This window comes from Paroedura picta, chromosome 4 (genome assembly GCF_049243985.1).
Source record: "Paroedura picta isolate Pp20150507F chromosome 4, Ppicta_v3.0, whole genome shotgun sequence".
NCBI lineage: Eukaryota > Metazoa > Chordata > Lepidosauria > Squamata > Gekkonidae > Paroedura > Paroedura picta.
In genome coordinates this window covers 41785775-41800375 of record NC_135372.1, presented here as the reverse complement: position 1 = coordinate 41800375, position 14601 = coordinate 41785775, and the positions used below count along the sequence as shown (strand labels likewise).

Below are 14601 nucleotides of genomic sequence, written 5' to 3'. Positions count from 1 at the left end.
ACTTTTTTAAAGTACAGCTACTCATGGGACAGGATGGGAAATTTAAATTCATCTAAGACAGTTGCATTTGGGAAAAATGTTTAAAATCCCCTTCACATGCCACCAAAAGAGCTTTTTTCAGAGTTGTCCATTCATAGGATTATTTTTGTGGAAAGGGCTACAATCTTAGGACTAGAGCAGATGTGAATTGAGTCAACAGCTCTATTGTGTGTGTGTATGTGTGTGTGTGCACGCACGTAAGTGCCATCCAGTTTCTTCTGACTTATGTCAACCCTATGAATTAATGACCTCCTATAATTTACAGCCTGCTCAGGCCGTGGCTTCTATCAGGTAGGGAAATATCTGTCCCTCAGCAACCTGCCTACAACAGGGGGATAAGAATGCAGACCCTACTTTGGAGGGTTGTTTTAATAATAATTTAAAAATTGTGAAATGCTTTGTACACTCCAAGAAGTCTATGTTATAACTATATCACACTAAGATTATTATTAATATACAAATCAATGGTGTACTTATTGATGGGGAAAAAGGGGAAGGCAAGACAGAACGGAAACCAGACGTTCTTGCAGAACACACAATTGGGATTCGACGCTCTTCTCCTGCCTGCTTCCCATGCCAAAAACAACAGCTTAGTTTCCAGAATTTTGCAGGTATTATTATTTATTCCAATAGCTGCCAAAATAAAAATCAGCCACTCTTCCATGCCCAGAGGAACACTGATCATCAAAAAGGGGGAAGGCCACAAACTTTAATTGAGGGATATTATCTTCTCCAGATTTGTTGGCTCTCCACAACAACCAATCCTGGAGTAGATGGGCCATTGGTCTGATCCAGCAGGGCTCTTCTTTATGTTCTCTGCGCCACAAAGCTCAGTGAATCCTTTGGCCTCTCCCTCCATCTAAGTTACCTCACAGGGTTGTTATGAGGATAAAATGTAGGATGGAAGACCTAGATATGCTTCCCATAGCTCCTTGGAAATAAGGAGGGTTAAAAATGTCCTTGAATGTCCCGCCAGTGAAAACCACCCTCTACTTGCTAGTTGCTACTGCTAGTCCAAAGAAGAAGGTTTAGGGGAACAGGTGCTTTCCTAATCTGAAAGACTGTTTTCTGTGTGTGATTTGAGGGTGTGGAATCCAAGATGTCTTGTTCTAGTTGGTTTACTAACCCTAGAGCAGATTTCTACAGATCATGACCAGTGAAAAAGCATGCCCAACCCCCAGGTGACCAAACCCAGATTACAAAGATTTGTCAAAACCAAGGGGGAGGCGAGGGGGGAGAGGAGAATCCAGGCATTGGTTTGTATATTGGTGGGACTGGTAAGGAAAGCACTCATTGTTGTTTCTCACCCCCCCTTCCCTCCTGCTATACTGAAAAAATAAAATATGTTTTAGCTTAAAAAAAATATTCAGATATAACTGTTTGCTGATTATTATAAATTTTATTTTTGAAACTATAATTTTATACACACACACACACGTCACAATATAATGTCCCAGTGTAAATAATAGAATCATAGAGTTGGAAGGGGCCATCCTGCTCAACGCAGGATCAGCCCAAAATAAAAGTCTATGTCTATAAATAGTCTTATTTTTATTTATTTTTTATTCTTAGGTATATATCTGCCTCTGAACATCTCTTGCCTTGAAAGCCCTGCCGGGTCACCATAATAAAATCAGAGTCCAGTAGCAACTTTAAGACCAACAAAGATTTATTCAAGGCGTGAGCTTTCCAGTGCAAGCACTCAGTGAACTGTGATGTCGTTTTCTGCCACTGCCACCATATAACGTACCCTCTTGATTTAGCAAATAATGCAGTGCTGGTTTTGATTAATAAAGACTTTGCGTATATGTGCTGGGGATGGATGTGGGGTAAATGCATAGATTTCTAGCAGCAAAAACAAGCGCTTGACAAATTCTTTCATAAACTTCTGCGCCTCTCCGGGAGAGCGGAACCTTAGAGGCTGCTCGCATGTTTCGAGCCGAGCCAGAAACGCTGAGGCGCCGGCCGGATCGAAGCCGCGGAGCACGCGACTGCGGAATGGCAGGGGATGCCGAGAGCCGGGGGCTCTTCGCGGGGGGCTCTTCGCAGGGGTCTGCTCGGGAGCAGGAAGCCCCGATCCCTGGGCGGTGGGCGTCCCGAGAGGACTGGCTGGCTGCGCACCCGACGGTGAGTGTGGGTGTGAGGGGGGCGTGCTGGGGAGGGACCCCCTGCTGCCCCCGGGCAAAGCGGGGTGGGGGTGAGGAGTTGGGGGTGGGATCCCGCCTCGGAAAGGTTGAAAGGCGGAGGCTCGTCGCAGACGTCTTTAGTGTTGGGCAGGACTCTGAAAGTGATGCTCCGACCTTTACTGGAGGGAGAATGTACTGGTGGCTCTCTCTGAGCATGTGCAGAGGGCAGCGCCGCCTTTATGCCGCTCTTGGAGCAAGAGAGCAAAGTGACGGCCTTTCTCCTTATTTTTGTAATATTAAAAAGCGCTCCTAGATGTACCCGAGAGTCTTCGGCCACGACAGGGCCTTTATTCCGTGGCAGGTGCAGGGCCGTCTTCTCTCGGCTGCAGCGTGCTTGGCTGTGAGAGAACAGGGCAACCGGAATCGCCGCCCCCGCGGCCAGCACAGGGTTCCCGCCCAGCTCCCCGCACCTGGGGCCTGTGTCCATCTCCTGCTGCCCCAAGAGAAGGGGAGGAGACGTGAAACCGGTGGGGGTGGTTTAGCTTAGACTTAGAAGAAAAAGAAGAGTTGGTTCTTATATGCCGCTTTTATCTACCTGAAGGAGTTTCAAAGCGGCTTACAGTCGCCTTCCCTTTCCTCTCCCTATAACAGACACCCTGTGAGGGAGGTGGGGCTGAGAGAGCCCTGATATTACTCCTGATCAGAACAGCCTTATCAGTTCTTTGGTGAGCCCACGGTCACCCAGCTGGCTGCATGTGAAGGAGGAGAGGGGAATCAAACCAACTCTCCAGATTAGAAGTCCGCACTCCTAACCACTATACCAAGCTGGCTCTTAGAAGTGGAGATGGGGGAGGTAGCAGGATCTAAATACATCTATGATTTTCTTTCTGTTTGAGCTCTGTACATTTGGCAACTAACTTTATGAACTGAGTTCAACCAGAAAGCACTTAATAATAGAGAGGGGAGATGCAAGTTCCCGAGGATGATGATTACATTTGTACAACTATGAAGAAGAGAAAATTCTTAAATCAGGGCACATATTAAGAATGCAACAGCTAAACACTTTTAAATTCAGTTTAAGCTGCCCAAAACCAAGGAAGTGTTTCCAAGTTGTCAGAAGTGATGGCTTAAGTTGCCTTCCATCTTTCAGATGGATAACTCAAACTCAAAATGTGGCTATAAACGAGATGTTATTTATCCAGTCCTTGATGCTTATATTTTCAGCAAGTTTCCAGTTCTGGGCTAGTAACATTTGGCTGCCAAAATACATGCTTTTTAAAAACATAGTCTGAAATCAGTTTAGGACTTCTTTGGTATCGGAGATTTAAGAGTGGGAGAAAAGGCTCTGTTATGAGCAGTTCATATATGTATGCAGGTCATCTGTGATGTTGACAATTTTGAACAATTAATATAATGGTCCAGATGAGACTAATAGCCTTGTCATTAAGCTCTGACAAACCAAAATTAACAGCTATACAGCAAGGCAAATTAATTCTCATCTATAAACTGCTGTTTTGGATCTATGTTTACCTGGCTGTACCTGCTGCTGAGAAATTTCTGTGGTTTGAAAACTCAACACTGACAAACTGTCTCCCAAATCGCTTTTCTTCTTAACATGGCAAAAAGTTCTACTTTCACAAACAAACAAACAAACCTTTCAGTCAAAGTTAAGCTGTTCAACTGTGGTAGTTTTCCAGCCCTAAAATGTCCTCAGCTTCTGTACTGCCCTGGAGTGAACTTAGTCTTAGACTAGATACCTAAGAACAATAATGCAAGTGGCTAAATAGCACTGAGCATTTGTAGAGTAGCCATAAAACACAATCAATGAAACCAGTGAGCGTTAGAGGGGGCAGGGAGACACAGCTGCAAAAGCATCAAAGGCTCCTAGATCAGGGATAGTCAACCTGTGGTCCTCCAAATGTTCATGGACAAATGCTGGCAGGGGCTCATGGGAATTGTAGTCCATGAACATCTGGAGGACCATAGGTTGACTACCCCCATCCTAGATGATCTCTTTACAGATGTTCAGTTTTAGTGCCCCAACCATGAATGCAGAGTGTGCATTTGCATGTAGCAAAGTTGTACATGCATGAAAAAAGGTACGTGTTCCCCTATTTTCATGAAATTACTGCACATAGAAGGAGCATTACAAGTGATTGGTGTACCAAAACTGTACATCTGAAGTGAGCTATAGTGCGAAACTTTGATGAAGGGATTCCATCTTGACTTTTGAAGGCAAGGATGCCTAGAGATGGCCCCTGGTAATTTTGACTGATGGATATGCTCTTAAGAGAAAAGGTAGACCTTCAGAGACCTTCATCCCAGATCATTAGAGTTTTAAAAGACCATATCAGCAGTGGAGCTGAGAAACAAACTGAAAGCCAGTTAAGTTTTTGATCACCAGCAAATTGTTTTGTCTGTGCCAAGTCCTTGTGAACAAACTGCTGCCATATTCTGAGCCAGCTGGATATCCTGAAGATGTTGCAGAGAGAGTCCGTGCATAAAGTCCTCTGAAATGTTCTTATAGCATAGATAACAGTGGCTACAGCTGGCGTACTGATCTAAATTGGTAAAAGGCATTCTGAACTACGTAATCTCATGCCCTTCTGCAAGCAATCTGGACTTTAACTCTCCTTCCTTCTTCCCCAAAGTGAAAACCTGATCTTTTATGGTAATGGAAGCTCATCTTGGCTCACTTTCAGTTCAGTACTATCTCTGTGGTCTGGCAAGTTGTAAAGTGATGCACATTGGGGCAAAAAATCCCATCTTCAAGTACAGAATAATGAAGTTTGAACTTGCTAAGACTGAGAGGGGGAAAGATCTTGGGGTCGTGGTGAATAGCTTTTGGCCTCACCTACTAGTGGCTTATCCTTGACCGTTTATGCACTGGAGGTTTCATGCTGTGCTGCAGACTGGAGTTTTAGTCAAGGCAAGTTGCCCCACCTATTCATGCCCCCACACAGGGGAACATTTGGCCTGGTGCACCTCATCCACCTCCTATTTGTGCTCCTGCCCGGGAGCTGGGGAAGTGAAGTTCCCAGTGCATAAACGGTCCTTCTCAGGCATGGGAAGTGGGGAAAAGCCTTTGGATGATGCAGGAGCCCTCTGATTGGCCCTCACGGGGGAGGGCCATCACCCTATGTCTCACAGTGAGGGCCAATCAGAGGGCTGGCATGTCCTTGGAAGGACCATGCACATTGTATGTGGTATGATGATGCATGGGGTGCTAAGTTGACAAAGAAGTTTCTCTAAACACTAGAACTCAAAGGCATCCAATGACTCTGATGAACAGTAGGTTCAGGATGAACAAAAGTATATACTACTGATTTAATAGATCCTGATTATGTTTTTAGGTTTATATATTTTCCTTGAAATTGTATTAAGAGTGCTAGCCTCCAGGTGGGACCTCAGGATCTCCCAGAATTACAACTCATCTCAGGATTACAGAGATCAGTTCCCCTGGAGAAAATGGCTGCTTTAGAGGATGGACTTTATGGCATCATACCCCACTGAGGTCCCTGTACTCCCCAGGCTCCATCCCCAGTTTTCCAGGAGTATCCTAACCTATTTTTCTTTTTCGTTCTTTCTTTATTATTTGATTTATTACTTGCCACTCCTAGCAAGCTGGCTCTCAGTGAGTTACAGTGCTAAAAACCTCCACAATAAAAAAGCAAAACAATCTCCCATAAAACCATTTCCTCCCAAGCTGTGAACATCTCTCATCCCCACCTGCCTTCAACAGCCTCCCAATGCTCTCAGAGGAGATGTTCAAGGGGCCCTGCTGTCATCACTAAGCCAGAGAGGGGCCTCTGGTTTCCCTTGCCCTGGCCTCAACCGAATGCCTGGTGGAAGAGCTCTGTCTTGGAGGCCCTGTGGAACTCTGAAAGCTCCGTCAGAGTCCTCACCTCTTCCAGGAGCTTGTTCCACCAGGCATTTGGTTGAACCTAGATTTGGCAATCCAACCCCTCCATCCCCCACTGTAGCCTGGGGGCCTTGGCAACCCTAGACAATTTAAATATTTCAGTGGACATTTTAATGACTGGATGTTCACCACCTTGGATGCAAGGCAGAGTAGAAATGTCCAATGAATAGAAATAAAACAAATCATCAAAGTTATGAGAGTAACCTGCAATCTCTCTGGGCTTAACTAAAGTTTGATGAAATAATATAAGACAACAAGAACTCTGTGTGTTTGTGTGTGTAACATATAGTCAGACAGACAAATAGATAGCAATTAAAGGAAATCAGTAGTACACAGATCTACTCAGAAGCATATTTCATTTAAATCGGTTTGCAGGAAGCTATGTCAGGAAGACCCACTGGGCTTCCAGTGGAAGACTATGAGGGAGGTAGCTGGGCCATGCCCCATCCCCCACCAGTGGCCAGGGGATTCTGACAACCCTAAATGAATACCATAATATGACTAATTTTTGTGTGATATATGAATAGAACTATTCTCTTAAGGCTGTTGCCAGAGAGGTACTGACTACAAATAAAATTAATAATAATCACAATGATAATTAAATGTACAATGTACTTAATCTTACAAGATTGTGCCAACTGAGTATGGCGCAAAATTTTGGCTTAGGACACAAATCATAGAATCATAGAATCATAGAGTTGGAAGGGACCTCATGGGTCATCTAGTCCAACCCCCTGCACTATGCAGGACACTCACAATCCTATCGCTCATCTACGGTAACCTGCCACCCCCTTGAGCCTTCACAGAATCAGCCTCTCCATCAGATGGCTATCCAGCCTCTGTTTAAAAGTTTCCAAATATGGAGAACCCACCACCTCCCGAGGAAGCCTGTTCCACTGAGAAACAGCTCTAACTGTCAGGAACTTCTTCCTGATGTTTAGATGGAATTTCTTTTGAATTAATTTCATCCCATTCGTTCTGATCTGTCCCTCTGGGGCAATAGTGAACAATTCTGCTCCATCCTCTATATGGCAGCCATTTAAATACTTGAAGATGGTTATCACATCCCCTCTCAGTCGTCTCCTCTCTAGGCTAAACAGACCAAGCTCCCCCAACCTTTCTTCATATGTTTTGGTCTCCAAACCCCTCACTATCTTTGTTGCCCTCCTCTGGACACGTTCCAGTTTGTCAACATCCCTCTTCAACTGGGGTGCCCAAAATTGAACACAGTACTCCAAGTGAGGCCGAACCAGAACATTCTCAGGAAAGTGTCCAACAGATAAAGAGCTGGTAAATGCATTGATGTCTTATCAGAGTAGGTGGGCGTGAGCTTTTTAAGTTCTGCAGAGCTCTCCACAATAGTCCTCTGTCTGCACCAGGGCCGTGTGCCCGTATCTTTATCAGGATGTGGCATTCACTCCATGAGCTGATGTGATTCTTTTTTTTACTGTAATAAGCTTTTTAAGGAGGAATTCTTTTGCCAGTTGCATAATTCGAACACTCAGGAGTCTGGAAAAATATTAGCTTGTGGAGCCTATAAAAGACTAACTTTGCCACTCAAGTGTTTAACTTTTCTGGCAATTAATTCTCAATTCACACAACGTATCCAACTCTATAAAGCAGCTAACACATTATTCTGTGCCAGGCATAAGAGAAACTCAATATTCATTCCTAGCAGTATTGCAGTTTGTCATTTCTAGCATTCTGGCTCTGTGCCGGGGGGGGGGGGTCTTCAGGGCTTAAACTAGACCTTTCACAAGAGACTTACCATAGTGATGGATCTCTGCCAGTGTGTGCTCAAGCACAGGAGCTCCCCTGAGGCACAGAAGGGATTGGGGGGGGGGAGGTCTAGCAATATCAGCCATTGCTATTGGCCAGCGGTACATTGGAGAGACTTGGCAGAATCCTGCCCATCACCCATTGTCTGGTTAACAGAGCAGCATCCTTTGCCTCTGGTATTTGGGGCTGTTTTCTCCTCAAACCACAATTCCACCCACAGCTCCCATTGCCATTCTGGTTCCAGCATGGACTTCAGCGCTTGGCTGGAAATCATCCATTCCAGGTCAGGATCTGGGTAGGGCTTCCCACGCCCCCATCCTATAGTCAGGTCCTTTCCAAAGAAAGAAATGAAATGGACTCTTTCCAAAAGACTGACAACAATTCTTGAACAATGAATTTTATGGACTGGTTCTCCCCCCACATACGCAGGGACTCTAAAATGCTTCTTTTGGAGGACAGTTTTACTGACTCAAAAACCAACAACCTATCAGTCTTTTAACAGGCTGTATCTCTCAGTAAATCCTTTAACAGGCTGGGTATTTCATTTTGCTTGTTCAGAAGAATTTGTGCATGTTGTGCTTTGTTTGGGTTTCTGCCAGAAGTCCCTGGAGTCCGCGGGAAACACTCCCATATGCTGTGGATAGAGTTCTGCTTGCGTTTTATTGCCCGCAATGTGATTTCCCCCACACTTCCTCCAAGAGACGCATTGCTTGTTTTTTTTTTCTGCGTTCCAGCTCACGAGGATGATGTCATTGGACGTCGCTGACAGCGGCCGTGTTTATGCCGCATTCTTAGTATACTTGGATCTCTTAGAAGGTAAGTTAATGAAGGTCCTTTTCCAGGGCAGTCTGTGGAATAAAGATAGGCTGCTAAGATGCTTTGTTCTGGAATAAGAAAAATGCCGAGAATGCTCTTCTCGTGTCCTAAGGAAAGGCACATGCGTCTTGAGCCTCTAAACTGTTGAGGATTGAGATCCTGCCCTCAGGTCCGCTTAACCTCTGCAGTGTTGGGTGTGGTTTGTGCACACAGAATCCAGCAGCCCCTGAGCTTTTTCTGGAGGAAAAAGAAAAGTATATTAGCAAAGACAGAGACCCTGAAGATATGTAACATCAGATTTGAGTTCGTTTGTTGTGTGCAGGGTCCATAATTGGCATATCTGAATTGCTCTTTGTTTTTGTTCATGTTATATTTGTCCGGTCTCTGACATATTGCTCAGCTAGAAACTGGCATGAGGTCTCCTATTTTGGGCTAGCAGAATTCCAGCTGGTATGTCTTCGTGGGCGTGAGAGAGAGGCCGAGGATTTACAAGTGGTGGTGCCAACTCCTGTCCATGCAACATTCAGCCATGAAAAGTGAGTAATTATACATGGAGCATTTCCTTTTGAATTTGCAGTCAAACACAACCAAGGATGGTGAATGTTCAGAGTTGTTTGTATTTGTAGTGAGTTACAGAAGCCAGAAGGGTTGTGGATGGGATTTCCAGGGGCTGTGGGCCTGGCTTCAGCAGTCTGCATAGTTTCTGGCCCCTCCCAGTGACCCTGGCCCCTCCCTCTTATGCATAGTTTCTGGCCCCTCCCTCTTATGCAAAAGGAGATAACACGTTTGGCTCAGTTAATACACACACCAAGTTTCACGTTAACTGTGGCAGAGAAGAAATAAACTTGACCAAATTCTACTGAGTTCTTGTTGGCCAACTAGCAAGATCTTCCCCATTTCCTACTGATGTAATGCATGAAATAGACACAATGCTGGGATCTGCCCTTGCACTCGCCACCTCTGCTCCAATACTTTCCAGATCTGTGTTGGTCCCAGTCAGTGGCCTTTGAGCCACCGTGGCGTCCTGCCCCCTTAGGCATCGGGAAGGCTCCTGCAAATGTGTGTAGAAAGCAGTTTTCTTCCTGGAGTTCTTATATACTGTATGCATCTTCTGCTCACGTCATGTTTCCATAAATCTGTACGGTGGGAATGCTGTTTGCTCTGTCCTTGGCATCCGAGTGAAAGAGATGCATTCTTGGAAGGGGTGAATGAATCACATTGATGGAAAGTCCGGTTTGTGACCAGCCTTTCCTATTGAGCAAATACGCCGTGTGTGATTCCTGTCAAGGCTGAGTTTGGTTCCTAGCTGCCAAGTGACTTCAGTGAAGCGCTGGTGCCAGTTCTCTTGTGTGGCTGAGGAAAGGCCTCTGCGTATCATGAAGTACACGGCTCTGGCCATCAGCCCTGCTTCCCTGAAGCAGAATCCAGTCCCTAAGTGAAGAATTTGGATTCGTCTTCAGAACTGAGAGAAATCACAGCCTTCTTGTGACTTTACAGCACAAGTGGAAGCTTGAATGTCCCTTAGATCAGTGGTCCTGTCTGTGGCAAGCTGCCATTTGTCCTGATGACCATCTCCTTGACATGCTAGCTTTCTACATGGCAGGATTTTTTTGGAGTGAGGGCAGAGCATTTAAAGGTCTTTTAATTTGGTTTGCTATGTTTAAGCTGTGTTTGCCAACATCAAAGCAGCACAGAATTAAAACAGACAATTGTACTTTACTTTAAGTCCAATCACTGATCCATTTACCTTAGTCTAATATTTTCCTTTAAATCAGCGCCTCTCCTGGGTCTCAGACAGAGCAGGATCTTTCCCGATCTTTTGAGCTGCAGATTCCAGGACTGAACCTCAGTCGTTCTGGACACAAAAGCAGTGCTCTGTCATCGTGAGCCGCAGATCCTCCCATGAAAAGGAGTTATAATAATAAGTAGATAAGTTATGCTGGTCTATGACATACTAAAGATCTGTATGTCTGTCTGTAAGAAGATAAGATAGTTTCTTGCCTTGAAAAGGATATGGGGTCACCATGAATTGGCTGCAACTTGATGGCACTTTAGACACACATGCAACACACAGGAGTTTAGTTCAGCTGCATGTATTGGGGAGGGGGGAAATATGCAGCCCCCCCCCTTATTTTGTGAAATGGTACATTCTGCAGAAGGATGTTCCCCAAGTGATAAACCTGAATATGCAGACCAGTCTTTTATCATTTGGCTTTCTAGGGCTGGGTGAAGTTGAAAAGTGTAAGCCATGGGGTGGGGCCCTGTCCCTTCTCCTATCACTCTAGTTGGCAAAGTTTGAAGCTCTGGTGGCTGAAGGAAGGCTGGATCTTCAGTTTTCAAGAGATGGCGCTTTCCAAGCTGTTTCTCCTCTAGTTTGTTTCCTCCCTCTTAAGAATCACCATCTCTGGAGAGGAAACCACCCCCAACATGCTTGGCCCTTTGCAGGGCACCCCACACCAGCAGGGCCTCCAGCCATGTCCCCAGGATGAGGGGGGCAGGGGGTGTAGGTATGGCAGCAAGCTGTGTCTCTGCCCACTGGAAGCAGAGATATGTCATGATGGATGGATCCCACCGTTCTCAGGTAGTTCTTTCTTTTCTCTGGAAGAACCGTCTTATTGTGAGCTTCCTCCCTGCCACTGGAAGGAGTGCAGCACTTGCAAGACCTAGGCTTGGATCGGAAGGATCAGCAGTGGTTCCTGAGAGGGTGAACTCCCCTACCATTGCCGCTTCATCAGCAATCTGTTGTGGGCAGGTGCACAGTGTGCATTCCTGTGTGCATAGGTCCTGTTTGCCCAGTCTTCCACATCCCTATTTTTTGCCTGTGGAAGAGGGTGGTACACATTGGACCTACAGACACAGAGTGGCTAGTCTGGGATTATAAACCTGTTCATATGACAGCTTTGCATGGAAGCAAATAATTTCAACATTCACATGTTTTTGGTGTCTGGTACGGAAGACGGTCTTCCAGAGGGGGATATCTCTTGCACTGCCGTCTGTTTTCTACACTTCAGTGAGAACCCAAATGACTGAAAAAATGGAATCTCAATCAGACTCTTCCTATAACCGGATGCTGCTGGTGATCATGCTCCTGTGGTGGCTTGTGGTGGCTCTCAAAAGCCCTGGGGAGAGAAGGGTGAACAATGCAGGTCCCAGGGAGGGGGAGTACCTGCCTCTCTGTCCTTCCCCCCCCCTGGTGCTTCCTTCCTTGGGTCCCGGAGTGCTCTTTGAAGCAGAAAAGCCTCTTGGCATGTGTACGTTGCAAGACCAGCTTGACGCAGGGTTTATCAATATACCCATTCACGGCAGATGTGCTGCACACAAAGCCTTCTGTGTGATCACTGAAGAAGAGCTTCACAGTCGGATCCTCCTCTCAGTTCCCTCCACAAATAACTTGTGCAGAAGCAGAGTCGACTGGGAATTCCACCGGCTTGCCCCAGCAATGCTCTCTCGTTCAGATCTGTCTTAATTCCAGAGATGCGTGCCCTTAAAGAACAGCCTCACAACCACGTGGCAACCAGATGGCATATCTGTTGAGCTGAGGCTCTTACAATTTCTATTTTATATATCATTGTTATTATCATGTTAAATTATTATTGTTATAATATTACTGCTGTTACTGTGACCTGTTACCATGTGTTAATTTTATCCTCCCTGTTTTCTGTAAACCGCCCTGAGCCTCGGGGAGGGCGGTATATAAATATAATAAATAAATATTTGTGTTTTGAAGGAAGTATCTTTGTTGCCCTGGGCCACATTCACTAAATTGGTCTCCACTGGGAAAATTAACTCTTGCAAGGATTCTCTGCCTATACCCTGTCTGTACCCAACGCCGGTTCTCCTATCTGTGTACATTGGAGCACAAGAGGATTGTGGAGGGAGAATCGTTGCACCGGGCAATAGGACATATTTCCATTAAATCTGATCTGCTTTCTCCAATTTGTTGGCCTATAGAGGTTCCGAACATGATTGATCATCGTTAAGATGCAGTGATTGAAATGCAGATCAATTAGGCCAGTGGTTCTCAACCTTTTCTTTGCCGCGACCCCAACTTCGGTGCCGAAGCCCAGTAGGGACCCAGCTGGAGGAGCTGCCAGTTTTGCACTGCAGAGGCGCTTCCACCGCCCCCCCATGGGCAACCCCCCCGCAGGAGGTGACTGAAGGGGGGCAAGGTCCCTGCCTGGGGGTGGGGATTGCTGCTGCCACCGCATCCACGTTGCTGTCCCGCTCCATGCCAGGCTTGGACTTACGTCTTGCTCCCTCGGCTTGCCGCTTCTCTCCTTTCTCCCCTCTTTTAACCATGGGGGGGTTCCACGGTGGCCCTGCTGCAGAGCACACGGGGCTTGCCGGACGGAGTCAGGCGGGATGGGGCAACTTTGGACCTGTGGGGGGAGGGGGTTGCTTTCCTGCCAGCTCTGAAAGAGCTGAGCGAAGTGTTTCAGCGCATTTCTCAGCAGGCACCAGCACAACCCTCCAGGTAGGCTGGGCAACTGGAGAAGGAGCCAGCTGGAAACATGTGTGTGCGGGTGACATGCGTGCGCATGCACACAACCATTGAGGCGGCATGGAGGCAGTCATCGCCATGGCTGTGCCGGCTCTACCCACCTCCGCTGGCCACCGGCCGCCACCTCTGCCTGCCTCCGCCACCACCACCACCACCACCCGCTTCCATACCCAGGAAAGTGGCCAGGCGACCCCAAATGGGGTCCTGACCCCAAGGTTGAGAACCACTGAATTAGGCAGTTTCTCACTCATCTAATGCAGTAAAGCCTGCCTCCTAACTGATAATCAGAACCAAATTCAGAACCAAAAGGTCAAATATGTTGGAATGCGGGGACCCAATATATATCTCAACTTAATGCATAAATATTATCAAATATAACAAAAATACATGTATTTGTTACAAATTAGAACAAAGAAAATATTGACCCAAATAGGAACCTCAGAGTAGAATAAAATCTCAAATATAGACCATTTGTGCACATTTGTTCTCTTTATTAGGTTGATTTTGGGTGAAATTTAAACAAACGTTGCATGAAAGCTGAATCTTTCTTTTATTTTCTTTCAGGATGAGGCAGATCATGAAGAGAACACACACAGCGTCCAATGCCCCAGCGTCCATCACACTGGCAATAGTTGAATCGGATTCAACAATAGTCTACTACAAGCTGACGGACGGTTTTGTCATGCCCGACCCTCCTGACGATACGGAAGACGTGGACCATAAACAGTGGAGGAAAAAAAGGAAGAGGCATTTGAGATGAGGGAGCCCCAGCCAGTCTGAACATTCGTTAAAGACGGGAATGGGGGAAAGGTGCATTAGGGTTTAACATCTGCTTTACAAATCCTTGAGAACTGGCAAGATGTTGGAAATGCATTTTTTTGCAATAAAAAATGGGACATCAGAGAGACCATGGACCAGTTCAAGAATCTGTCCTCTCCTCCTCATTAAGTCTAGGTGGTTGTATTTGCGGACAAGTAACTGAAGCAGAAGGAATTTGCTAGCCTTGTTCTTGACTCCATAATTGTCCCCTAGATACCAAATAGTACTTAATTTTGTAAGGGCGTCTAGGTCTTTTAGCAGATTTTCCCCATCCATCTTATTTTAAAGCATTCATAGCACCTGTGTTGGGGGTGTTTGCTAGGGTTTGCGCTCCAAGGCTTCTCCCTCCCCTTCTTGGTACAGATGTGCTGCAGCTGGAAAAAAGATGACATCACTTTTCTGCTGCCCCTGAAACTCCAAAAAACATGGACCGAAGTTGAATTTATTAATCATCACAGGGCTTTATATAGCACATTTTATTTAGCATCTATTTATTTATTTCTCCAATTTTTATGCTGCCCCTCTCGAGCAAGTGTCTTGGGGCAGTGATTTTAAATGTCCAGAGCACTCATGTCCATTTCTTTACAGTGAGTCTGTAA

General features: G+C 45.9%; 1 protein-coding gene across 1 annotated transcript; it reads left to right on the top strand.

Annotated features, from left to right (window-relative positions):
- The first annotated feature begins 1951 nt into the window (after positions 1-1951).
- TSEN15 (tRNA splicing endonuclease subunit 15) lies at positions 1952-14109 on the top strand. Its single transcript, XM_077332632.1, has 4 exons — positions 1952-2166; positions 8601-8682; positions 9083-9218; positions 13748-14109. The coding sequence occupies exons 1-4, from the start codon at positions 1969-1971 to the stop codon at positions 13941-13943; spliced, it is 612 nt and encodes a 203-aa protein (XP_077188747.1). The 5' UTR covers positions 1952-1968; the 3' UTR covers positions 13944-14109.
- The last annotated feature ends 492 nt before the right edge of the window (positions 14110-14601 follow it).